General features: G+C 32.3%; 2 protein-coding genes and 1 long non-coding RNA gene across 5 annotated transcripts in view; 2 read left to right on the forward strand and 1 right to left on the reverse strand.

Moving 5' to 3' along the window:
* Window positions 1–965: 965 nt before the first annotated feature.
* Window positions 966–6,059, forward strand: LOC11441735 (YTH domain-containing protein ECT2). 3 transcript variants are annotated; one of them, XM_003595871.4, is made up of 9 exons: window positions 966–1,457; window positions 1,607–1,677; window positions 1,834–2,002; window positions 2,275–2,351; window positions 2,955–3,389; window positions 3,685–4,203; window positions 4,333–4,545; window positions 4,656–4,808; window positions 5,441–6,059. In XM_003595871.4, the coding sequence occupies exons 1-9, from the start codon at window positions 1,436–1,438 to the stop codon at window positions 5,534–5,536; spliced, it is 1,755 nt and encodes a 584-aa protein (XP_003595919.1). In that variant the 5' UTR covers window positions 966–1,435; the 3' UTR covers window positions 5,537–6,059. The 3 variants fall into 3 exon arrangements, with proteins under 3 accessions (XP_003595919.1, XP_003595920.2, XP_024632100.1); XM_003595872.4 differs by having other exon boundaries at window positions 1,613–1,677; XM_024776332.2 differs by having other exon boundaries at window positions 967–1,457; window positions 2,264–2,351.
* A 2,791-nt stretch (window positions 6,060–8,850) lies between these two features.
* Window positions 8,851–9,460, forward strand: LOC11438235 (uncharacterized). The gene is made up of 2 exons (XR_003009014.2): window positions 8,851–8,995; window positions 9,151–9,460. It is a non-coding gene; the product is annotated as an uncharacterized lncRNA (long non-coding RNA).
* A 2,929-nt stretch (window positions 9,461–12,389) lies between these two features.
* LOC11418624 (nuclear-pore anchor) overlaps window positions 12,390–24,997 on the reverse strand; it is a 31,692-nt gene continuing 19,084 nt past the window's right edge. The window contains exons 24-46 of the mRNA XM_003595874.4: window positions 24,503–24,682; window positions 24,364–24,411; window positions 23,720–23,770; window positions 22,377–22,460; window positions 22,225–22,299; window positions 21,562–21,746; window positions 21,383–21,485; window positions 20,831–20,947; window positions 19,938–20,030; window positions 19,290–19,445; window positions 19,147–19,200; window positions 18,403–18,516; window positions 18,172–18,249; window positions 17,863–18,012; window positions 17,689–17,760; window positions 17,016–17,171; window positions 16,872–16,925; window positions 16,623–16,767; window positions 16,242–16,309; window positions 16,043–16,171; window positions 14,875–14,979; window positions 14,180–14,336; window positions 12,390–14,008 (exon numbers count right to left, since the gene is read on the reverse strand). Of these exons, the coding sequence (XP_003595922.2) occupies window positions 12,648–14,008; window positions 14,180–14,336; window positions 14,875–14,979; window positions 16,043–16,171; window positions 16,242–16,309; window positions 16,623–16,767; window positions 16,872–16,925; window positions 17,016–17,171; window positions 17,689–17,760; window positions 17,863–18,012; window positions 18,172–18,249; window positions 18,403–18,516; window positions 19,147–19,200; window positions 19,290–19,445; window positions 19,938–20,030; window positions 20,831–20,947; window positions 21,383–21,485; window positions 21,562–21,746; window positions 22,225–22,299; window positions 22,377–22,460; window positions 23,720–23,770; window positions 24,364–24,411; window positions 24,503–24,682 (3,735 nt within the window). The 3' untranslated portion in view covers window positions 12,390–12,647. The remainder of the gene's footprint in view (window positions 14,009–14,179; window positions 14,337–14,874; window positions 14,980–16,042; window positions 16,172–16,241; window positions 16,310–16,622; window positions 16,768–16,871; window positions 16,926–17,015; window positions 17,172–17,688; window positions 17,761–17,862; window positions 18,013–18,171; window positions 18,250–18,402; window positions 18,517–19,146; window positions 19,201–19,289; window positions 19,446–19,937; window positions 20,031–20,830; window positions 20,948–21,382; window positions 21,486–21,561; window positions 21,747–22,224; window positions 22,300–22,376; window positions 22,461–23,719; window positions 23,771–24,363; window positions 24,412–24,502; window positions 24,683–24,997) is intronic.

Raw genomic sequence — 24,997 nt, forward strand, 5'->3', positions numbered from 1 at the left:
GGTGAAGATATAATTGGGATAATAAGAGTTTTTAGTCCATTAAAGAAAGACATTAGTAAACTAACTAATGAAGCTTAATCCTAACACAAATTGTAAATTGTTTGTTTCACCCCACTCATATTATATCAATAAACACCTACAATCAACCAAACACTACCATTTGTAACTATAAACCTTTTATAATCAAACGAACCAACAATTTATTACCAAGTTCATGTGGATACATAAAACAAAATACTTTGATGCCATATTGCTACATTACGGATTGACATCAACCACCATCATCAATGGCGGTTAAGGAGCAATATGCCCCATCTTTATCTTCTCCATTTACCCAAAATTTAAATCAAAAAACATATAGAAGCAAATCATTCAAGCAAAACCTATCACTTACCCAGAATTCGCCCAAAAAATTCATCAATAATCCAAAGATTCTTATAAATCCACAAATTCATACATCCTACTAAAGTCCACTTAACTAACAAAATTGCTTGTCTAACATAATCGTTAAAGGAGTAAATTGATGCAATTTACACAATTTAAGAATTTTTAGTTGATTATAATATAGTTTAAAGACTAAGTTTTTTTTTTTGGAGAGAATTTAAAGACTAAGTTAACAAGATAATAATAGTTTAGAGATTGAAATTAAATGTTTATTCTTTTTTTTTTATTTTTTATTTTTATCTTAATTCATTTGAATTGAATTTACGCGGTTAGTTTCTGATGCAGACACAACAATTTTACAAATTAAGTAAACTCAAAAAATTGAAAGTATAAAAAAAAAAAAAAAAAAAAAAAAAAAAGCTGTAAAATCTTTTCATTTCTTAAACCAAATCGGTAACTAAATCACTTTCCATAAATCAATAAAGATAATGACGTGGAACTTTCTCCACCGTCCCTTTTTCCTATTTTTTTTATAACAAAAAAAGATACCATTTTCTTTCTCTCTTTCTTCTTCTTTGTTCTTCATTTTCTCTCTCTTCTTTGTTCTTTCTTTCTCTCTCTTCAACAAAGAAAAGCCTTTATATAGACATTCTATTCAAAACAAAACAATATCTTCCAATCCAACCAAACAAAATAAGATTATCCACACACCCTGTTTTTCTCTTTCTTCTTTTTTTTCCATCTCTCATTTTTACACCAAATTCCTTTTTTTTAGCACCCAGAAATCTAGACACAACAAAATCCAAAAATAGTTCTTACCCAGATTTTCTTTTTCAAAAATATCTTCTGGGTTTTTTTCTCTTTTTTTATTTTTTAAAATTTCATTTTTTTTTCACCTTTTCAGTTCAAGAGAAAAAAAAAATTAATATAGAATTTTTAAAAATAAATTGTTTTTTGTCTTTTGGGTTTCTTGTATGTAGTGAATTGTTTTAAGAGGTTTTGAGAATTTTGGTTGTATTATAAGAGCTTTTGGATTATAAGTTCTTCTTCTATGGCTGCTGAATTGAAAAAAGGTATTTGTTTTCTTTGTTCTTCTTGTTTTTTTTTTTTTTTTTTTTTTTTGTTGGTTTAGATTTAAATTTTATTTCATTTTGATTATGATTTGAATATTTAGATTTTTTTTTTAATAAAAATGAGATTTTTACTGTTTTTTTTTTTACAGCTGCAGATGAAATGAATAAGAAGAAGCTGCATGGTGATTCTTCAACAGCTGAACATAATAATTCCAACATGGTAATCTTGCATGTGATTTCTAAATTTTTATTTTATTTTATTTTGTGGCTTAATTTTGAATTTTGGAATTAACTGTTTCATTAGTTATATGCATGAAATATGAAGAATTACATGTTTTCTTATTGTATATTTGGATTTGTTGTATGTTATGTTAAGGTTTCTTCAAAGGGTGGTGGAAGTTCACCATCTGATGCAAGATCATGTGTGTCATCAATAGGAGATGCTTCTGGTAGTTTTAAAGAAGGCGACGTTGATCATGAATTCCAATCCGCTGATCAGAATGTTGCTTATTCTGCTGGTAGTTATTATGGCTATTACTATCCAGGTTAGCTTCCCACCCATGACTCCCTATTTGTCAGTGTTGTCAATTGCAGATCGCGGAAACTAGCAGTCTGTTCAAATTATGATACGCTATATCACATCTGTTGATGCTATTTGACAACAGTTTGTTTTAAATAGAGTATTGCAGAACAGTAGTGATTTGTTAAGATTCGACTACGCAGTAGCGTTAATATAGCTGCTATTTGACAACACTGCTATTCGTTTATATTGATTGTATATTTATGTTTTTCCTTTCTTACGGTAGAATGATTACAGGTTATGGTGGTTTTTATGGAGAGCAAGAAAATCAAGGATATTATGTTGGTGCTGATGCTATGGATTTTCAGTATCCTGTAAGTTTCCTGAGCTGGTTTATGTTTTTTTTGTCATGATAATTGTGTTATTATGGTTCAGTCTTTCTATGTGGTTGACTTATTGCATATCTGGTCAATTCAGTCTATGAATGTGATGCTTGTATAAATACATGAATCTGATAATTTTCATTGCATTAGGCAAGTCTTTAGAATCATATTCCATCATTTCATGTTGTTGGGAGAAACATGCATGTGTCTCAAAGAATCATATTCTTTAGACATATATCTTAAGAAAGGGTTGAATAGAAAATAAAACAGTATTGATGATGTATAATGTTTTTTGAGCACATTTTGAATTCTAAGTTCTAACACAGATTTGGGATTGCTAATTTTGGCTTAAAAATAACATGTTAATAAAAGTCTTCATTCATATTGCATCACACATGAAAATGGTTTTACTATTTTAAAATACTATTTACCTGACATCATCTCTGATGTCCTGTAACATTCAAGGAAAAAATGTGGCTAGTAAATATGATTTCGTGAAATAATAAGAATTCATTATACAAACATATACTTGATCTTTCATATGTTCTACAACGTATATATGTAAATATCTAAATTTTTGTTGGTTTTATTTAGGTCATGCAAGCAGATAATGGATCTTATGTCTATCTCATGCCAGGATACCAGACTGGCTACTCTTCATACTTTCCTGTGAATACACCTGGTGTCGATGTCCAGTATCAGGTTTACCCTCCCGGTTCCGTCTTTCAGCAACCAATTGGATCCCCTGGCTATATTTCACCTTATGGTGAGTTGCTTCCATCAACGTACTCATGGGATTCATCTTTAACCACACAAGATGTAGCACAAGGGAATCGTTATAATGAATTGGCCAGTAAACCGAGTGGTAGATCGATCTTTTCTTCGCAGAGTCGTACTGGCAGTGGTATTGTGTCAAAGTCTGTGCCCTCATCTAATGTGAGCAACTCATCAGAAGTAAAGGGTTCGCCACCAATATTAGATGTTTCTTCAACACATGTTAAGCGCAACCAGCCAAAACAAGCAAACAAGGTAACCTTACTTCCTCCGTTCCGTTTTAACTATCGCTTTTGTCCAAATTACTTATTTGTTCCTGTTTATTTGTTGCTGTCGAAGTTCAATGCAACATTAACTATTGTTTTTTTGACATACGCTTACCTTCTAATTTTAGGAAGAGAAATAAGTGAAACTATGTATTGAACTGTTGGGGGATTTCGTAGGAAAACAACAAATAATTTCATCAAAAGTAACGAAGTTTATTTATTGTCTTGGTATCTGTAAATAACCATAAATTAGATTATTCTAATTAGTTTGTGTTGTTTTTCAGGCATCCATTTCTGGTCCTGTTCTCCATTCAGATGCAATGCCAAAGGGTTCTTTTCCCGTCGCAAAGTTTTCTGCATACAATCAAGGAAAGAGTGGGTTCCCCTATCAAAACAACTTTCCTAATATGAAAGCAACAAGTACCAAGGGATGGGTTAGTACTGAGAAGCTGAAACTCAGAAGCAAGGTTAATGATTCACTTAATGAGCAGAATCAAGGTCCTAGAACAGCTAATGCAAAAGGTACTTTAAACTCTGGAGGTAATTCTGAAGATAAGAGTGTCAATGGTAACACCAAAATCAGGACAGATCAATATAACCTTCCTGATTTTCCAACCAAATATGATCATGCACTTTTCTTCGTCATTAAATCGTACAGTGAAGATGATGTCCATAAGAGCATCAAGTACGATGTATGGGCGAGTACACCTAATGGGAATAAGAGGCTCGACAATGCATTTCAGGATGCACAGAATCGAATGGAAGAGAAAGGAAGCAAGTGTCCCGTATTCCTTTTCTTTTCGGTATGCTATCAAGTTCAATCTCAGTTCTGTTTTAAGACCTATGGTCCGTTCGTGTTTTATTTGCTCATTTATTTATCTTAGAAAAATATGAACTTCTCACATCAGTGTTTTGATAATTGTTGAGTTCAGGTCAACGCTAGTGGTCAATTTTGTGGAGTAGCCGAGATGATCGGACGAGTGGATTTCAACAAAAGTATGGATTTCTGGCAGCAAGATAAATGGAACGGGTATTTCCCTGTCAAATGGCACATTATAAAAGATATTCCAAATCCTCAGCTACGGCATATTATCCTCGAGAATAATGATCACAAGCCTGTAACAAATAGTAGAGACACTCAAGAGGTTTGCATTTTTTTAACATTCTATTAAAGCAACTGTTTACAGAAATGTCCTAGTTATTTCTTCTGTATCTTCACTTTCATCTTAACTGTGTTAATGTTTTGACTTTCCAGATTCATTTTCCGCAAGGTATTGAAATGCTCAACATCTTCAAGAACTATGTATCAAGAACATCGATATTGGATGATTTTGATTTTTACGAAAGCCGTCAAAAGGTCATGCAAGAGAAGAAAATAAGACAACCTATGCCACATACCAATGTACAGGTTTGATTTTACACTTGTACCTTATTCTTATTCCAAAGTTCTTACTTCTTACTGATGATAGCACTAGCACATATTGATTCCCATGAATTCTTTTTTGACATTATTGATGGATGAGTGCATGTGATTGTGGGACCATTTTTGCATAATTGTGGTTGGAGGAATCCTTTCACAATATTTTATAAATGCCTAGTTGACAAACTATTCTAAACTTGATACCCTTTTGGGAATAATTTGGAGTTGGGAAATCTCATAAAGTAATTAATAACTCTTTGAAGCATGTTCTGTTATTTCTCTCTTTTGTATTTCCCAATTCTTTATTTTTCTACTATGGTTGATGTGTTCTTTTGGTGTCCAATAATTTATTTAGAAGGCTTAGACCCACCTTTTTAATTATGTTACATCTATGTCCCTTCTTTACTTTTCATTTATATAAAACTCCCAAATTTTCATAATCTATTCATAGTTTACACCTATTTTTACTCGAAACTCGGCAAAAATATTCAAGACCAAAAGTCGCGCATAGTCCAAACTAGCACGACCGAAAAAACTCTTTTATTTGTGCAATCACATTTCTTTAGTTTTTGCTTTGATCTCTTTGATTATTGTTAGTTAATATATGATTTTGGTTGCAGCATATAGAAGACTTAACAAGTGCACTTGGATCAGTAGACATATCAGCTGTAAAGAACATGGAGGATCCTAAGTTGGTTGAGAAAGTGAATGACTGAGGAGGAGAATGCAATCTGATGCTATTCCTATGGACCCCACCATATCATCAAGCTGGTGCTATTCCTGAGCTATGAAGTAAGAGATCATGAATTTCAAGTTGAAGTTCTAAGAAAAAATTCTTGCTGATGCTTTAGAAAGGAGAAAAAAAATAATTGATATGAAAAACCGATGGTAGAAATATCCAAATTTTACAAAAAAAAAAAATACAAAGTTGAATTTTTCTAGTGGGAAGAACAAGGTGATTGTTGTTACAAGGAAACATTTAGTTTAGTTTTGTTTCTTTTCTTTATTTTGTGCACATAAAAGGTTCAGTTTGGTTCCTTGTTCTTGGTATTTTCACTTTTTTTTTTTCTTCCTTGTAGTTGTAGAATTGAATAGTATATAACAAAAAAATAAAAATATTACCTTGATTAGGACATGTTACTTGCCAGAAATAATATGTTGAAAATGATAGGATGTCCAATGGATGATAGAGAATTATTGGAATTGGAAAGTCTCTAACCAATCATAATTTGAGGTGTATAATTTTATTTTATTTTTTTGTCAAAAAATATATATTACTTGTGGCCTTCAAGACTGTATTTTTCTTTGATGAAAATAAATGGTCCGGCTATGAAGTCGGTAGCAGGGGTTATTCACATCTAAATTGATAAAATAAATATAACTGTAAACTGATACTAAAATTTGAAATTGAATAAAATTGAATTTTTTTTTTTTTTTAAATTTATACTAGAATAATTTAATTTATTATTTGTTTAATGTAAATATATAAGTATATAACTAATGAAGATTGAGTCTACCGGAAGGCCGAAAGGGGTTAGACTCTTGTAGTATGGTGAACCAATCTTCAAATTGCAAATACGAGAGGTACATTAACTATTGAAAAATCAAAATCTTAAGAAGAAGAAAAATATATATATATATATATATATATATATATATATATATATATATATATATATATATATATATATCTTTACATACGAGTTTCCAAAAAATATTTGCAAGACTAGTTTTTAATCCATTATTGACATGCAGAAGTGTAAAAGCTTGTTGGGAGAGTTTATATCTATTTGAGCTCCACAAAGCTATGAGTTGCGCGTGAAAGAAAAATCTCAAAAATATATAATTATATATTGTTAAATACAAATTTCATAAAAAATACATCATAAAAAATACATCGTTATATTATATACGCCACCAATGAATGGTATGTGGGTGTGAAGTTACGTATACTTTGGACTATTGAATTTAATTTTCAATGATAAAAAATATCGTTGTATACTTTTTTTGAGAGGATATATACTAATACTATCTATCTTTTCTCATTACACACTTATTTATCTAAAAAAAATTCTTCTAAATTACATTTTAATTAGATTTGATTTTTTTAAGAAAATATTTCAAACGGATGCTCTGTGACTCTGCTCTTTTATTGCGTTAATGTGTATAAATCACGAAAAATAGTTTTTTAAAAAATTTTGGTTAGGATTATTTTGATTAAAATCATAGACATAGATATTTTGAACTTTCATATTGTAACAAATTATACTTATCTTTTTTATTGACACTCACAATATAACAAGTATAATATAAATCTTATAATTTTGAATGACATCAACAATATAACATTCTTATAGATATACAGTAGAGATAAAGAAAAGTATACAATGTGCTGAATGCTATGCCCTGGTGTGGTCAATGAACCTAGACCATTGGATTCATCGATGTAACAACTTAGAAAAGGACTATGTGAAGGATGAATTTAAAAGTTCAGATTCATTGACTACGTGAATGTGTATTTGGCTATGTAATGATCAAAATCATTTCAACGAATTGATAATGTAAAGTTAATTATTGAATAAAAGTGAATTGAATGTGGTTAGATGACAAAATTCAATTTTTGGTTATGATAAACAAATATGATTCACACACAAACAAACAACAAATATACAAAATAAACGGTAACACATAGTTGAACTCAAATGTGAGTGGTTAATACTTGTTTCTGTCCTAATTTAAAAGTTTGTAATATGAGTCAGGATCCGTTGACACCAGGTGTCAACGAATCCGTTAACACTAAATCGTAGCCATTTATTATGTTTAATCCAAGGGTCCTAATTATTGTGAAATTAACTCACGTGAACCGTTCTCCACTTGATCCCCCCTAATCTCACACCTTCTCCTTTGCGCTAACCACCGAAAGAATAACAATGAAAGCTTCTTTTTCTTATCAATTATCTCAAATCCTGCCACTCCTTATTCATATCCAACATAGACAATGCCAATTAATTTCTATGCACATCGATAATTGGCTACCACACAGTTTAATTCAAAGGGTTTTCTAATTTACTATAATGATAAAAATTGATTTTATATAATATTGATATAGCATGAATCCAAATATGTATTTGCTTTAACGATTCACAAGTCGATCAATTGATTTATGAACCCAATTCCTAGACTTATAATCCTGTCTCAATTTGCTTACGATTTCATGAGTTCTATATAAAAAATTGTCATTAATTTGCGATTAATATATGGAATTAACGAAAGGGAAATGAAGATTGCAGATGATGAATGAATTCTAACAATTGGATGTTTGGATCTAGTGGAGAAAAACAATTTGTTAGCTTTCAGGTAGAATTTAAATCTAGTGTGTCTTGTTAAATAGACACATACGTGAGTTAATTTTACAGTAATCAGGACCCTTGGATTAAATGTATTAAATGGTTAAGATTTGATGTCAACGAATTCGTTGACACCTGGTGTCAACGGATCCCATCTCTTGTAATATATATATATATATATATATATATATATATATATATGATACATCAATTATTTAATAAATTTGAACAATAAAATATTCTCTTTTAAGTAAGATTAGAGAGAGTGCCACATCTCCTATTAATGAACTAATAATCAACAAATGTATTGTCACCTCTTTGATGCATTATTTCTACAATTAATTCTTCTCAATTTTTAGATTTCCCTCTCTTCCATCGTGAAAGGATATAAAAGGTAAATAAAAAAATATATAATGATATTTAATATAAAAATTAATTTTATGATCATCAAGATTTTAATGCGAGAATTTTTCCAGAAGGTTAAGATAACCATTGAGTGAGCTAAAGACGTGAACACAACATACAACATATTGATATTTCTTAGAGACATTTAACATTAATTTCAAATAAATAACCACTTCTTATAACTCCTAAGGGCTAAAAAAAAATTCTATAAAAAATAAAATAAAAGAGGGGCTGAAACATTTACAAATAAAAAGGGCTCAAACCCATCTAATTGAAATAACATAGAATGAAATCTTACTTATAAAGTGATCAAAAAATAAAATTATATTCATTACATGCAAAAGAAGAAAAATATGGCTCAAATGCACTTGTTTGTTTATATTTTCATCATCATTCTCTCTCTATTTATTGCAGTAACCAATGGTATTATGTTATTTTTCACAATATTTTAAAGCTTTAATTTATTTTTTGGTCAAGTTTTTAATTTATGTTATACACAATTTTTTTTAAGGAATGTTATATAGTAAAATATTTCATCATCTTTAATAATGTGTCTTTATTTTCATTTGACTTTGCAGCTCTCATATTCTGCTTTGAAGACATTAATTGTCCATTTGATAAGTGTTTCCCTCAACTTCCGAAGTGCATAAATTCATTTTGTGAGTGTGTGTAGACAACAATTAAGTTGAAAATTAAATATCCTTTCTAAGAAAAAAAAGTTTAAAATAATATAGGTTCTGTTTTTGTTCTATTGGTTGATGTTTTGGTTCTGAAAAATTAAATATATCGCCAAGCATATAATTATATTTGTGTGCTATACTATTTGTATTTTTATAATTCATCTCAAATTGTTAAGTATGTTTTTTAATTTTTCAGTTTTTATAACAAGCTCAAAAGTGTAATATTATATTATGCAAGTTGTAATTATTCGACAACAACGGTTTTGAATTCTCTCTAAAAAAAATAGGCTTTGGTATAATTATAATTAGTTGATTTAATAAATAAACTAAATTATGATTATGAAGATTAATTATTTATTCTACTTCTGCATTGAGAATATATTTTAAAAAATACCGAAGACCTAAATCTAAACCACCAGAAACAAATTTATGGTAACATTGTTATTTTTACACTAAAAGCACACCTAAGGGAAGTGCGTAACACTTTTTACTCTAAAAATGCTTAAAATGAAAAGAGGAAGTTATTTAGTCACATTGTTTAAATCTTTCATCTTTTACTCGATTCTTGCTTGAGCACAAATCTAAATTAAATTGATTTGGACACACACATAAATATAAAAAATTAAAAGAGAAGTTATTTAGTCACATCGTTTAAATCTTTGTAACAAAAAAAAAAATCGTTTAAATCTTTAATCTTTTAAGTTTTCCAATTTATGAGTGTGTGCCCAAATAAAATTAATTTAAGATGGTATCTAAATTAGAATTTCTCTCATTTTCACCTCAGGCCAAAACAACACTTCATACCATATACTACTTGCAGAATCACATATAGTAAACAAATGATTCTCTAACTGTAAAATCCAAAGAATGAAATATCGTACTGAAATGGCAAGCTAAAGAGCTTCCTAAATAGCTACATCAATTGATATATATAATTGAAAAAATAATAAGTTTTGTTGAAGAATTAAATAAAAATATATATAATATATGAAGAAAAGACCCTCTAAAAAAAATAAAGAGAAGACCAAATGTATCATAATCAATGAGTTTTGTTAATGTAATTTTTGAAAGTTTTTCTAAACTTACTCTCATAATTTAAGATCATCAGTGAGACATCATGCCACGAATTATTCAGTAAATAAAAGTAGGATTGATTCAGATAAATTGGATACCATAAAGATTTAACTTGAGTTTCGTTCATGATAGAATATAAGTTTGATAAATTGTACGTTATGTAAATCTGTACAAGATATAAGATAGGTTGTAAAAGAGTCTCACATTGAATAAGAGATGGCTTGAATAAGTATTTATAAATAAGATAGTCATCACCTCGCAAGCCGATTTTATTGAAAGAGAGAGATGTTATGAACAAGTATTTATAAGTGGGGCAAGTACCCACATCGTATGTCGATTTTGTAAGGATGACTTAAACTCGTATTTCAACATGGTACCAAAGTCTATCAATCCGCGCCACCTAACTATCCACGCACCAAGTGTATTATGTTGAGTGTGAGGGAACTATCGGAAAAAATCCAAGCCCCACATTGAAAATATATGATTCTTGATAAGAGTATAACCAAAGTCACTCCTTACATTACAAGTTGGTTTTGTAAGAATGAGTTAGACCCCAATTTCAACATACTATCTAGGCATGGCAATGGGGCGGAATGTGGACGAGTTTTGCCATCCCCGTCCCCATCCCCTACTCCCATATACTTACCCATTACCCTACCCATACCCAACGGGGATGAGAAATTGAATCTCATCCCCGTCCCCAATCAATTCGGGTATTCCCGCCCCATCCCCGTCCTCGCAATGAATCAATTTTTTTTTTTTATAAAAAAAAGTTTTTTTTAAGCTTCAATGGTAATATTGTAGTGCATTACCCAAGCGTTCATTTTAACATTTACTTACCGAAAAATTCAGTTGCTCCTTTAACTATCAATGAAAGTTCTTTATATCATGACAATTATCAAACCAAATAACATGGCATATCATTATCAACCTCCTCAACAAAAATAAAAATGACCTTTTTACATTCGGGTAGGGTTTGGGTATGGGTACATATATCCCCGTTAATCGTCCGATACCCATATTTTAAAATCGAAGAAAACCCAAACTCATACCCAAACCCAGTCAAATCGGGAAAAACCCGTCAAATCGGGGTTGGTTTGGGCAGGTACCCATGGGCACGGGTTTTGTTGTCATGCCTACTATCTGAGCCTAAGACTCGTGGACCACCAGTTATCAAGTTTCTCCATCGAATCATCCATCATTTATATCCATACATCAAGCTCTCAATAATGCGGGACGTGTGGGTGTGTATTGAAGAGTCTCAAATGGGATGATAGATTATCTGAACAAGTGTTTTATAAGTAGAAGGAGTCATCGCCTCACAAGCAAATTTGTAAGGATGAGTCAGACTCAAATTTCAAGGTTTAGTATGTTTGACTCCAAATGTCATTTTTACTCTAAAATTTAGTAATGCAACTCACTTTTAGGCGAATGTGTCTAAACATAAACCGCCTAACATTCAACTAACTTGCTTTATCTCGATTATACAATCAAATCCAATTTTCGAAAGCATAAAGTTGAAATGCAATCAGAATTTTCAATCAAAAAATTTATCGCTCAAGCATACTTGCATAAAGATACAAATAGCTTCTTATTACTAAAATAATGAATGTCAGTTGGACAATTTCATTTGTACTTTCCCTTTAGATAATTTTTTTTGAGCTAATGGTGCTTTACCCCCTGTAATATAGGTCATTTTTAGTTTTCCTCCCTGTAAAATATTTTTTTTGATTTACCCCCTATAATTTTATTTTTTTGGAATACCCCCCTAATAGATCATAAAAAAACGAAAAATTCTGCAAAAAAAAAAAATAAAGTTTATGATCTATTAAGGGGGTATTCCAAAAAAAAAAAAATTACAGGGGAAAACAAAAAATTACTTATATTACAAGAGGTAAAGCACCATTAACCCTTTTTTTGACAAAATTCCCTTTAGATAAATAGAATTTAGTAGAGAACTGTAATTAAATAAAATATAATGATAATAAATTCTGTAATCGAGATAAAATAAAATCACCGTTCTCTTTTTCCCTAACATGAGGACCTCGATAATGGAATGCGCATGAAATAAAATCATCATTCTATTATGATACAAGCATATAAATCGATCTCAATTCAGCATTAATATATGCCACAGCATAATGAAAACAAAACTAGAAAGCAGAAATAAGTGCAAAACAAAATTGTATTTACATAATATTATAACTGATTGCCCATTTACACCTACTCGTAAGTCAACTATTTTACCAGACTAGAGGAAGTTCACAAGACTTAATGCAAAAGTCAAATAGTTTTGTCAATTACAGATGGATTCATTGCATTCATGCATCACTAGATGGTGGTCTGCGACCACGACCTCGAACAACCCGACCACGGGGAATTCTGCCGCGACCTCTTGCTGTGGTGGAAAACACCCCAGCTTGTCCAGCTTGTCTCAATTGAGCTCTCTCTCGGGCTCGCTCTTGTAAATTAATGGTAGTTGTAGTTGACATATCACTAATTGGTGATGTTGGCTTTACGGGTGATGTTGGCTTTACGTCTTCTGTTTTAGAGGGAGACCTCGTCGCCCCTTGCTTTGAAACAGGTAATTTTGAGGAACTACTTTCTGCAACGCTACTCTGCAAATTACTCTCGCTCGCGACAGGTGCAGGCTCAACCACCTGATCACTCTCAACTGATGTTGCTTTGTTAACATCAGCTAATTTATCAGATCCATCAGCAGCATCCTCAGCCAAGTCACCTTCATCATTCTTATCATCGGTTGAAATCTCAGGCGAATTAATCTCACCAGCCTCTAAAGCATCATCATCATCAACCCTAGCTGGGGAAGGTTCAGGAGTTGCCTCCCGAGATTCTTGGTTTTCCATGTTAGATCCATCAAAACCACCCTCAGGATCTCCGGCTTCTGGCAACATCTCTCCCTCTTCTGTCTCACTACTGAGAGGCAATGTTGATTGCTGGTTGTCTATCTCAGTATGATCCCTCTGCATCTCATCAGACACCATTTGTGTTTCTGTTGGTTGATCCAGATTCTCTTCTGAAACTCCAGTCTTGTCATCTTGTAATTCCTCTTGACCAGAACCATCCATGTTTGGTGGATCTTCGGATTCTTCGTCCTTCCCCACAGCATTCTCATCATCATTTTGAGCCTCACCTACTTCCTCATTTTGGCCTTGTGGCAACTCACCACTTTCAAATGATTCTTCAGCAACTGGATGACTGCAAGTGAATTCTGGGGTTGTAGCAGGTTGTTCTTCGCCGCTGTCTTCTGGAAACTCAGATCCTTTGGGCTTCTTTAACGCAGGTGCTGCTACATCAGAGCTCTTCTCACCAGGTGCCGAAGATTCTTCACGCAACTCAGATGTTGAGGTGGGAGCAACACGTTTCCGAGCCACTGGTTGAGATGATGTACCAAAATTGCTTTGGGTTTCTGCGTCACTAGAAGGTCCAGGTTTGTTGCCCCCAAGTCCTTCAGCATCAGACATTTCAGTGTCCCCTTGTGGTTCATCTGGCTTTACTAGTCGTGGCCTGACCAGTCTCCTACCAGTTTTACGAGTTTCATTACTAGATTTCGTCAGTGCAAGCCTTTTCTCACTTTCTCCAGTGGCCTTAGGTGGTAAACTGCTTGTCACAGGGGCCGTTGAGGGTAATATGCTTGGAGGTTGAGTGTGGACCAGAGAACCTGCCATGATGCGATTATTATATAAGTATATGAAGGATTATAAGAACCATTACAAATTCACAACATATTGAAAACTGCATACTTTCCGTCTCATCCTTTGTAAACTCTTCTTTGAAATACTTGCATTTAAAACAATCATGCTGTAAGGGATGTATAAAACGATAAAATAACCTGTAGCAGCTGCTGAGCTATCTGTAATTGTTGATGGATCACCAAGAGTGACACATACTGCATGAGCTTCCTTTTCAAAATTTTCAACAGCAGCCATATAAGGAGCAGAGAAGTCATCAACATTGGATCTCGAAAGAAGTTGAGCAGCATTGGTTCCCTAAGAAATAGCAAAAAAAGGAATGGCAAAGTGAACTAATATGCATTAAGAATTATTGATTGATAAAATATAAATATATATATTACAGTAACATTTTGGTTGAATAAAATAATATTTTTTGTTGTTTGTTCTTTAATTTTTTGCTGTTTCAAATTTTAAATTTCTTTATTTATTTTAGTTCTACTGTCAGACTCTCCAAGTGATGACCAGGAGGCTAATAGAAGTCCGTCAAATTCAGTTGCGGCAACGTGGCATCAAATCACCTCACAATCAGCAAAATCCCTCCCCATGCATATTATGAACCACATACATCATTAAATGAATGAACCTAAAAAGTCAATTTTGCTTAAATTTAAAGACGGAGGGAGTATTTGATAATTTTTCAGGTGTCTAGTTTTCTTTTTCCTTTGTTTTGGTTATTTAAGTCAAATATAATAGCAAACAATCGAGATACATAATAATACCAATAAGCCAAATCACGTCTGTCCACTCAAAATTAGTACAGTTGAACAAAAATTCCTTTTTTAAAATCATGTACCTCAGGAAGATTACCAACAAGAGTCTTAAGCTTTTCAACTTCATCAGACAATCGCTTCAGCGCCTCCTTATGCCTCTCGAGGTCATTAACAAACTGTTTTCTCTCCTGAAAGTAAATAAACAAATATGGTTGATAGGACTGGACAAAAGTAAAGGAAAAAAACAAGATTCCGGTATCTCATTAATTCTACTGAATAAGTGAATTATCGGCAGTAATTGAATTGACACAGATACAACATTTTGTCAATGCACTGATGTCAGATATGTATCCGTTTAACATAAGTTGGGAATTGGGATACACCGATGATAATCTGGCAGAAATCCTAACCTTGATAGCACATGTAACTAGCAAGCTAGACACATGACATACCTGTGCTTCTATTTACACTAACATGGAAATATGGTTTGATATCGTTCACGATTATACACGAACATGGAAAACCAAGACTATAAAGTTCAATTTAATACAAAAAAGAGTGTACAATAACTGTAGATAATTATGGGAAGTGATCAGAATTGATTTTCTTTTCTAACTTGTATTTATCAGTTGACTTGAACAATTTGAATTATAGGAAACTGTATATTCCTCCTGATTCTTCGGGTTAGAATTAATTACAAGATCAACAATTCTGGTACTATTTGAATTCATCGAGTTCATCAAGTGAAAACAGTCTTCCATTTTTCCGCATTCATCTTTATACTAACAAGAATCCAAATCTGAATAAAAAACCGGCAAAACAAATCATAATAATTGAATAGTAATATGAAAATTATAATACATTTTCATAACTTCAAACATAATTGATGTGCCAACAACATATTTTCCTACATTATCAGAGTTGTTGTCTCATTATATGCCTAAATGTTAAGGATGCTTCGATTCACCAGATTGTGTATCTAACATTAATTGGTGATTAGATAACATAGTTTTCTAGTCATACCAACAAACAACCAATTGTTTCACACAAGGTAGGTATAGCTACATGGATCAAAACGTGCAATAAACTCTGTAAAAAAATATCAATATCTCCATTCCGAAACACTACTAATAATCAAGTGCATTTAAAAATATATTTTCATTTTCTTGAAATATATGGAACTATAGCATCTAATTAAGAAGAAGAAGAAGAAAAACAGAAGCAAAATTTATATGGTGAAGTGGCAAATACCAGGTCAATATTTTTGTAAGAGTCCGCTATGGCCTTTTCATTTTTCAGTCGCCTATTTCTCTCCGCAGTTTTGTCTTCCTTCTCCTTGTTTAAGTCAGCTCTCACTCTCTCCAGAGTTCTTTCCAGCATCTAGCAAACAGAAAGTTGAATCACTTGTTTTCCTTCATCCTAAAAACCGGGAAACAATCCAAACACTAACCTGTATTCTGGTGTCCTTTTCTTGATTCATCGCTTGTTCACCAGCTGTATCACCTGTTGATCTTTTCCCTAATATACACCATACAACTTTAAGAATGCATTCCGCGAAAGAATAGTATCAGATTTTTATATTGGGTCTAACTCATCCTTACAATACCGGCTTGTAAGGTGAGGGGTGCCTCTTTTTATAATCACCACACAGGCCATATCTCTAAGCAATGTGGGACTAAACCCACCCCTTCAAACTCAACACAATAAAGGTGTTGAATGCTGCCATCAAGGCAACCCAAATGCCACGATTAGGCGGCTAGGGGCAGACCGCAATGAAGGCAGAATTTCCAATAATATTAAAAAGGTACAAAATCTTAGAATGTGTAATTACCTTGTTGTTTAATTTCATCTAACTGTCTAGAAAGCTGCTGATTCTCTTTCCCTAGCTCTTCCTTTTCCTTATTTAACTGTCCAGAAAGTTGCTGATTCTCTTTCACCAGCTCTTCCTTTTCCGTATTTAATGCCTCAATCCTTCTCTGAAAGTACGAAAAAGGAAACAGAGAATGAAAACAAATGCGAAACTGGAATTATCAATAAAAAAATATGTACATTACAGTGACAAATAGAAAATACCACTCACCTTAAAATGGGCCAGCAGTTTCCTATTCTTATCCACATCCTGTTTATGGTTAGCCTGTTTGAACAACCATATAACAACAGTTTGTAAACAAAACAAAATACTCTTTTCCAATTATTTAAAATTAAGACAGAATATGTCAAAGACCTCAATTTTTGGAATTTCATTAATTCTCTTCTCTTTTTCCACAAGTTCCAATCTGCAGTTTGAAAGGTCTTGCTCTAAACGTGAAAAAGATTCCTGTTTTTCTGAAAGAATTTTACTAGTTTCCTCAATCTGAGCATCCCTGTCTCTTAGTTTACCCTGACAAGAAAAATGAAGATATTTCTTCAAATAGAGTATAAAAAAATTGAAAACATAACAAGCATGCCTCTGTGCCCAGAATCCTAGACAATAACAAATGATTTGCAACTTAATTCAAGTATAACAACTTCCAAATCAAGTGCATATCAATGTTCAAATAATCAGGCATGTATTCCAAGACGAGTATATGTTGCAAATTGCAAACATAGATGTAGAACCATCATACTTCGTGTTTCACTTATTGAATATTTTAAATATGTACAAGCATGTTACTATTTTGAATAGTTAAATTAGATGCAAAACAACAACTAGAATAATTGAACAGTAAAAAGAAACACAATGCAACTAAATTTGTGAGACAACTCCATTTTCAGTTTTATTCAACAGGTAACACATTTTCAGGGGACTAACAGATTTCGTGTATAAAAGGAAAAGGAACTCTTCAAAATAAATGGCTAGACAACTCCAAAGGGTGAGAGACAAGAATATGGAAAACAATGAAATTCACTATAACAACCTGCAAATCTTGTACAAGTTTCTTCACTCGATCATAATCCTCCGCATCAACATTTTTACACCTTTCAAGCAACTTAAGATGATAAAACAGAAAGTAAATTAGAAATAACAGTGGAGGTGCACTATAAAAGTGTAAAGCTCGTTAATAAATTTCTGGTCTTTCAAAATGAAATACCTCTGAAACCTTGTAATTGAGATGTTCCTTTTCCGTTTTTAGTGTTTCAATCTCTTTTTTCTGGCCTTCCAGTTCACTTTCTCTTTCCCTTACAAGATTCTCTAGATTATCTCTGGCAGTTCTTGCCTGTTCTGCTAGTTCACGCAATTTCTAACAAACAATCAACAAATATTTTATCAGTCATAAGAGAACCATGTCTGAGATGAGGTTTCTTAGCTTATCAACAGCATTTCTATGAACTGTAATGATGAAATAACAACAGAATCGGAAGACCCAGAAGAAAGTATGGTGGATGAAATATCTGAATACCTGACATTCCTCAAAATTGTGCTTATTTTCTTCCCTGAGCTGCATATTACTCTCACGAAGCAAGTTCATTTCCCTGACCTAGAAATGATTTTCACAAAGCAACCCATTACTGAATTGATCAAAATAACATCATCTGGAAACACTTTTACTAGGTAAAGATCAACATCTTATATTATTATCAATAAACATGAAAAATGAATGAATTTAGTTCCTGAAAATAGGATCATCAACCTGAAGTTGTAAGGATTTGATTTCTTCTTCAGTAAACATAAATGATCTTGATTTTACACGCTGAGCTTCTAGAGATGCATGAGCAGATTCTGCTGACTTCAAAGCACTCTCAAGCTACAGAGAATCACGAGGTCAAACAACAATATACCACTTCAAAACCATCAGAAAGTTTACAAAACCAAACACAATTAGCAATTAGTTCATGTATTATCAGAAAAACTGTTACTGGATAAGAGATTACGACAGGTACAAAGCTCTTTCTAATTAATAGAGATTAATATCATGAGATTAGATGAAAATAAGCACAACTACTTAAGTTTCGGACTTCACTCAATTTTACAAAACCCACTTCTAATATGCCAAATTGTCATTTATAATCTCTCAGAAGATTTTGTCTAAAGTTAATGAGGGACTTGTATTCCCCAATACACCTGCAAAGACCCAACACAATTTGGATTGGTGTGGATAAGATGGTGGATGATACCATAGATCTAGGATATGACCAGATGCCATTTGAGGGTTTTCGATTAAAATCAACCCCAGATAACCGGTTTTTAGGGTGACGGTTTATAGTCAATCTTGGACTTGCCTTTTCACAATAAAACTCGAGCCAGAAAACAGGACAAAATGAGAATATTGTTTAACAACTCCTAATGGAGGTAGAGATATGAAATACCAACTTAAGTTTGATGAGCATACACCAAGTTATACGAAATATAACAACAGCATGTGTACAAATATTACCTGTGACTGTAATCGCAGCTTTTCCTGTTTTAATAATGAAACTTCTGTTTCTGCCTGTTAAAGAATATACAAAGTATTAAATAACAAGATATGAACAAAGAATTGAAAGAAAGAGAGAATATCAGCAACACAAAGGTGTTTACAATTTCTTTTGAACGGCGGAGATAGTTCACAACGTTTTGAAGGCCAGCATCACCAAATGTATCACCCCTACTTCCAGGTGAAATACCAGCAGCATTGCGCTCCTTCTCAGCCCATTGAATATGCAACGCCTCAAGTTGGCTGTGTAAGATTTTATTCTGCAAATATGTTGACGTAGTTGAGTATGTAAATAAAATGGCAGCAACCAACACAGTACAATATAAGACACATAGGGATAAGTAAAAGCATGCATGCTTGATAGCGATGAAGTTCTAACTTCCATATATTAACAATCCTCAATATAAATTACATATCATCAATGGTTATCCCTTCATGGCATATGGGCCAAATATTAATACCTATTTCACCCACTCACAATGTATATGGGCCACACATATATAATAAAGTTTGTCCATGTCATTTTATAAGCCAGCTCGAGATATGAGAAGTGTTAGAAAGAATATAAATAAGTTAGTTATTGTCAGATTCTGTGTTGTATATTGATATGTAGTGAATTCAAAAAAATGTCAATATTCAAGTTTGTCTTTTTTCTTTTCCTTCTCCATGCACAAAATATTAGGTAAAAGAAAAAGAAATTTTTTTTGAACTAAAATACATAAAAAACATTCACCAAAGACATTCGTAAAAACCTGCTCATTTATTTCATCATATTTCTTTTCAGCATCACACTTAGACTTCTCTAGTCTTGCTTTCTCCTCTTCCCACCTAGCCTTTAGTTCATTCTGTGAACACAATATATATGAGGTGAATTAGGTCTACAACAATGAGAGAAACAATTAAAAAAATAATGCAGTATGACACAACAGATGGAAAAACTGCAAAATTTCATAAATATAGGAGCTAAGATTATACATGTAGCACAATTAGCACTGTCATAAGCCCAGTCTAACATGTAAAACAGGGACAGTAAAGAGTTAAGACTCGAGTGATCATTTAAGTCCATAACAAAATATTGTTAAAATTAATGGCAAAAATATTTACTGATGCACTTGTCTATTAATTATATCTTTTCTATAACAAGGCTATTCATGTCTAACGAAAACACAATATTTCTTTGACAAGTTAAATATGTTTTACAAATATCCAACAACATTTCATTATATTGTCACATCATATATGGATGCAAACCAGAAGTCAGAACCACATAATATTGTGGTTCTGCTTAAATTGATTCTGATTTGCATACATTAATGCAATGCAAACCAGAATCACAATATTGATTTCATCATATTTCGTCTCAGCATCACACTTAGACTCCCTCCATCACAATAATTGTAGCAATTGGTCATTTCACAAATATATTAAGAAAATATGATAAATAGAAGAAAGAGAATGGTGATTTTACAAATTTACCCTTTGTTAACTACTCGTGTATTCCCATTACAATAAATGCAAAGTGGAGAATAATAATTTGGGAGTGGTGCAAATTGTATAAACAGAGGAACAAATAATATACTTGTACTTGCGAAATAAAATTGAAACAGACAGAAAACATAAATATTCTATGCGTAGGAAATTTTACATTTTCAATTTTCTGAGCATCAGCTAATTTACGTAATTTAGATGCTTCCTCCTGCAGCAAGGCTAGTGTTTCAGATGTTTTAGTCAACTCCTGAATAGTCTCTGACTGGAGAACAACCTGAGAAATAAAAAACATCAAAGATTGGAAGCAATGAAAAGAATGCATATTAAGCAAAGATGCAATATTTTGTCTTCAAGAATTGTCATATTAGATAACCAAACAAATTAGCCACTGCAGCAGTAAGAAATCATAGAATATGAGATGTTCAACTTATAACTAAGGAAAATAAATAAAATATTAGTTAAGAGGATGTTACGTTTGATGACGGTTTTCAATTCCACAGAGTATGCTTTCATTTATATGTTTTTATTCTGTTTCACTTCTTGAATTGTCTACATCAAAAAAGATGAAAAGGTTTTTCGTATTCCCGTATTTTACAATTTTCTATAAGAAATAAAATTAATACAAAGTGGTAAATTTGTAATGATTAAATAAAATAACAATTGAAAAATAACTTATTTATGCAATATAACGAAAGAACCATGTCCTAACCTGTCTTTCGTAATTCGTTTGAGCTGCACGCCATTTCTGATGCTCTTTGTCCAGGTGTTCTTTTAAACCAGATATCTGAACTTCCATTTCTGAGATTTGAGAACTGCATGCAGAAAAAGTAAGTTTCATCTAACCAAAAAGCGGTAAATTTAGCAATGTGGTACAAAGATAAAACATACGTTTTGGTTAAAATTTCTTCTTTAAGATGTGTTATCTCAGCCAAAGCAGATGTCAGAGCCTCTTCTTTTCCAGCAGTTGCAGATACAACCTCATCAGATTTCAAACTAGCTTCCTTTTCAAGCTCTGAAATCTTCTCTCTAAGTGAATTCAGTTCAGCCTCTAGAGATTTCTTTGTATTGTCAACCTAAATATATTAACAATGATTATAAACAAAATATATTTACTTATGTTTAATTTCACTTAGTCCCCTAGTTTGGACCATGATTTTGGTCACTCTAGTTTTTTTCAAGCTAACTGTGGCCTTACTATAGTAAAATTTTGATAAAACTGAAATGATTTTACATGATGTGATATTAGGTTCTGAAGAGAACTGAATTTTTTACTTTTTGGTGAAAGTTTAAAATATTGTAGGGCCAAAATTGTTAACTCTTCGATAGGAAGTGATGGACAGACATACTTGATTGCATCCACTGAAAAGTTGATAGACTAAATTTGATCTAAATATTTTAGGGCAAAAATCACTAGCAGTAGTAGACAGACTGAAAATGCAAGCCAGCCCATTTAGAACAATAACGAATGGTAACCATAAAAATAAAAAAATAAAACAGAACAATAAAAATCGCATTTAAAATAGCTTTCAAAATACAATCATGCTGGAATACCTCTATCTTGTAGTCCTCGTGTGCACTTTCTATTTGTTTCAATGCATCTTCATTCACCTCAGCAATGCTCTTATACTTCATTGTAAAATGCGAGCAGGCATTTAGTTTAATTAAAAAATAAATAAATAAATTGATAAGAATAAAATAATAACCTGCAGCATGTGTGCTTTGTTAGCATGTACTTCCTCTTTCAGTTTCTCAATCTCTTCTTTTGCTGTTTGCAATTCAGCAACAACCTAAAGCATGTTACAGAAATAAACGTCAAGCATAAACATAACACAATTACACAAGTCTAAAACAACACAGCAATGCAGAAGGAACTCGTGCATGGTTTTTCTAGCAGAACACATTCGAACTTATTTATACTGACTTTTGTATTTGATTTGGATTTTAATATGCATGTCTGGGGAGGATTCACACTCCTCTAGCCTAAATCATGAAAATTGTCAGCTCAATAATAAGCTAAATAGATAAAAACAATAACATTCTGTTCTAATCTATACAAGAAAAGAACAATAGGCCATTATGCCATACTTCATCTAATCAACTATTCTATGTGAAGTTTGTTTTAGAACGAAAAAAAAAAAAAAACCACTGCAACCGTCATATTTATGCCTTTGCGTTTTTTTAAGATAATGTCATAATTGTCCAAACATGTCTATTCAAAAAGCACCAAGCTTAATTTTCTAAAGCTGGAAACCTTTTTTTTTCTATAAAACTATCATTTCATAAATTCCAGAATTTTCATGCACAGACAATAAGAAATAAATGGAAAGACTTAACAGTAGCAATTGAATTGATGTTAGCCTCTAAAGCGAAATAGTTTCTAAGGTCAAAGCCCATGTAGCTCATTAATTCAAGCCATGGGCATGTTGAAATTAATTTATCCCGAGCAAAATGCTTGGCAGTTGAGAAACTACATAAATTTGTTTTATTGAGTACCTCGTATTTTTAATAACCTAAATTTATAACTCAGATAACTGGTTGGTTAATTTTTCAATTTAGTTTTATAATAATGATGATTTTTCAACTGCTTCATCCTGGTTAGAAAAATCAACCATTATTATATATACACAAGAGTAATGCTAGCAACACTTTCTTTTGAACACTCTATCTAATACTCACTCTTTTATTGGTTTAAATCATTGTGAGTCTACAATTTGAAAATTGAACCCTCACAAAGTGGTGGGACATACATTGATTTCATCCAGTAAAAGAGTAAGTGCTAGAGAGAATGTTGAAAAGTGAGTGTTGCTAGCATTCCTCATATACACAAATACATAATTCTAGTAAACGAAGAGGCTTCGCCCCCAATGATAAAAACAAGCCATTTTCTAGGGGCAACAAAGCCTTTTCACTTACCTACAATATATATTCATCTGAATACAGAGCACTTTATTAGCATAAAAATTTTGTTTATTTCATAACAAATAGCATAGCACCAGCAAATGCATGCCAGTAGAGGCGAAATTAAGATATAAAAATGTGCACTCACCTCATCTCTGGATAAAATGGAAGATCCACTCACTGATTCCGTATTGACAAGCTATATTCAGTTAATAGAAAATGTTAGAATTACAGAAAAAATAATTTATTTCGGAACGTGAATTGTAGGAAATCAATTAAAACAGCAATTAATATAGAACACAGCGCAAATCAAGGATCTATCAGTAATGAACAGTATACTTCACAAAAGGTTTATCATATAGATACTAGAAGACAAAATTCCATTTATGCTTGCCTTTCTTCATCAGCACAAAGAGTTGAGCATGTACATGGACTTAAGTTTGAAAGTTGAGAGAAAAGAAACTCTCAGATATGAATTTTGTATTTTGTATGAATCATGATGTGTACACATGGTATTTTTATAGGAATGAGGGTTAACATGACCTAGTATGTTGCAATGCAACTGAATACCTGTAAGCTAAATAAAAGGAGCTACCTATACAATTGAAGTTGCAAAGAAAGCCATCATTAGGGGTATGGATTATAAGAGCCAATTCAAGAATGAATGTAACATGACCGGATTACACTTCCAGAAAAGAAAAGAAAAGAAAACATTGCATGATTACTCCGCAGGCTTTCTTATAGGGGCATCGTGGTAGAAGTATATTCACAACAATAATAATAAAAACAAACCTGCCCATCTGTGGAACTCATTTGTTTCTGAATACTTGAGAGTTTTGCCTGTACACGAAGGCCAGTGCGTTTCAATACAACTAGAACAATCAATGATAATAAAAATAAAGCATACAAAAGCGAGCAACCAAAGAAATACCTCAGCGACAGCAGCCCTAGATTCTGCAGACGCAAGTGCACCCAGTGCATTAGTTAACTCTTTGCTCATATCCTCAACCTGTCTCAGAGAATTTTTCATGGTCTGGTCCCGATCAAGCGCAAGTCTCCGCACATTTTCTCTCTCTTCCTGTAACTCTTTCTTGGCTTCGGCCCATTCCCTCTGACATGAGACAATAGCAATAACAAAAATCATTAAGAAATGTTAAATATGCACTCTAAAAAAAAATTAATAGGAAAGGATGTGACATGGACTGAGGATATGGAAATTTTTAAAAGTAACAGGACAGCATGATTGATTGATATAAAATTGATATAACTGAGAAATTGTAGACATAAAATACCATAACTTTGTCAAAAAAAAATAAAAATACCATAACTAAATTAATTCTCTTTCGATATATTATTTAGAAGGCGCAGGTGGTTGAAGCACATCGAATGCACACTGAAAGATGGTAAAGTTGACCAATGGAAAATG

The sequence above is a fragment of the Medicago truncatula genome, chromosome 2 (genome assembly GCF_003473485.1).
Source record: "Medicago truncatula cultivar Jemalong A17 chromosome 2, MtrunA17r5.0-ANR, whole genome shotgun sequence".
Lineage (NCBI taxonomy): Eukaryota > Viridiplantae > Streptophyta > Magnoliopsida > Fabales > Fabaceae > Medicago > Medicago truncatula.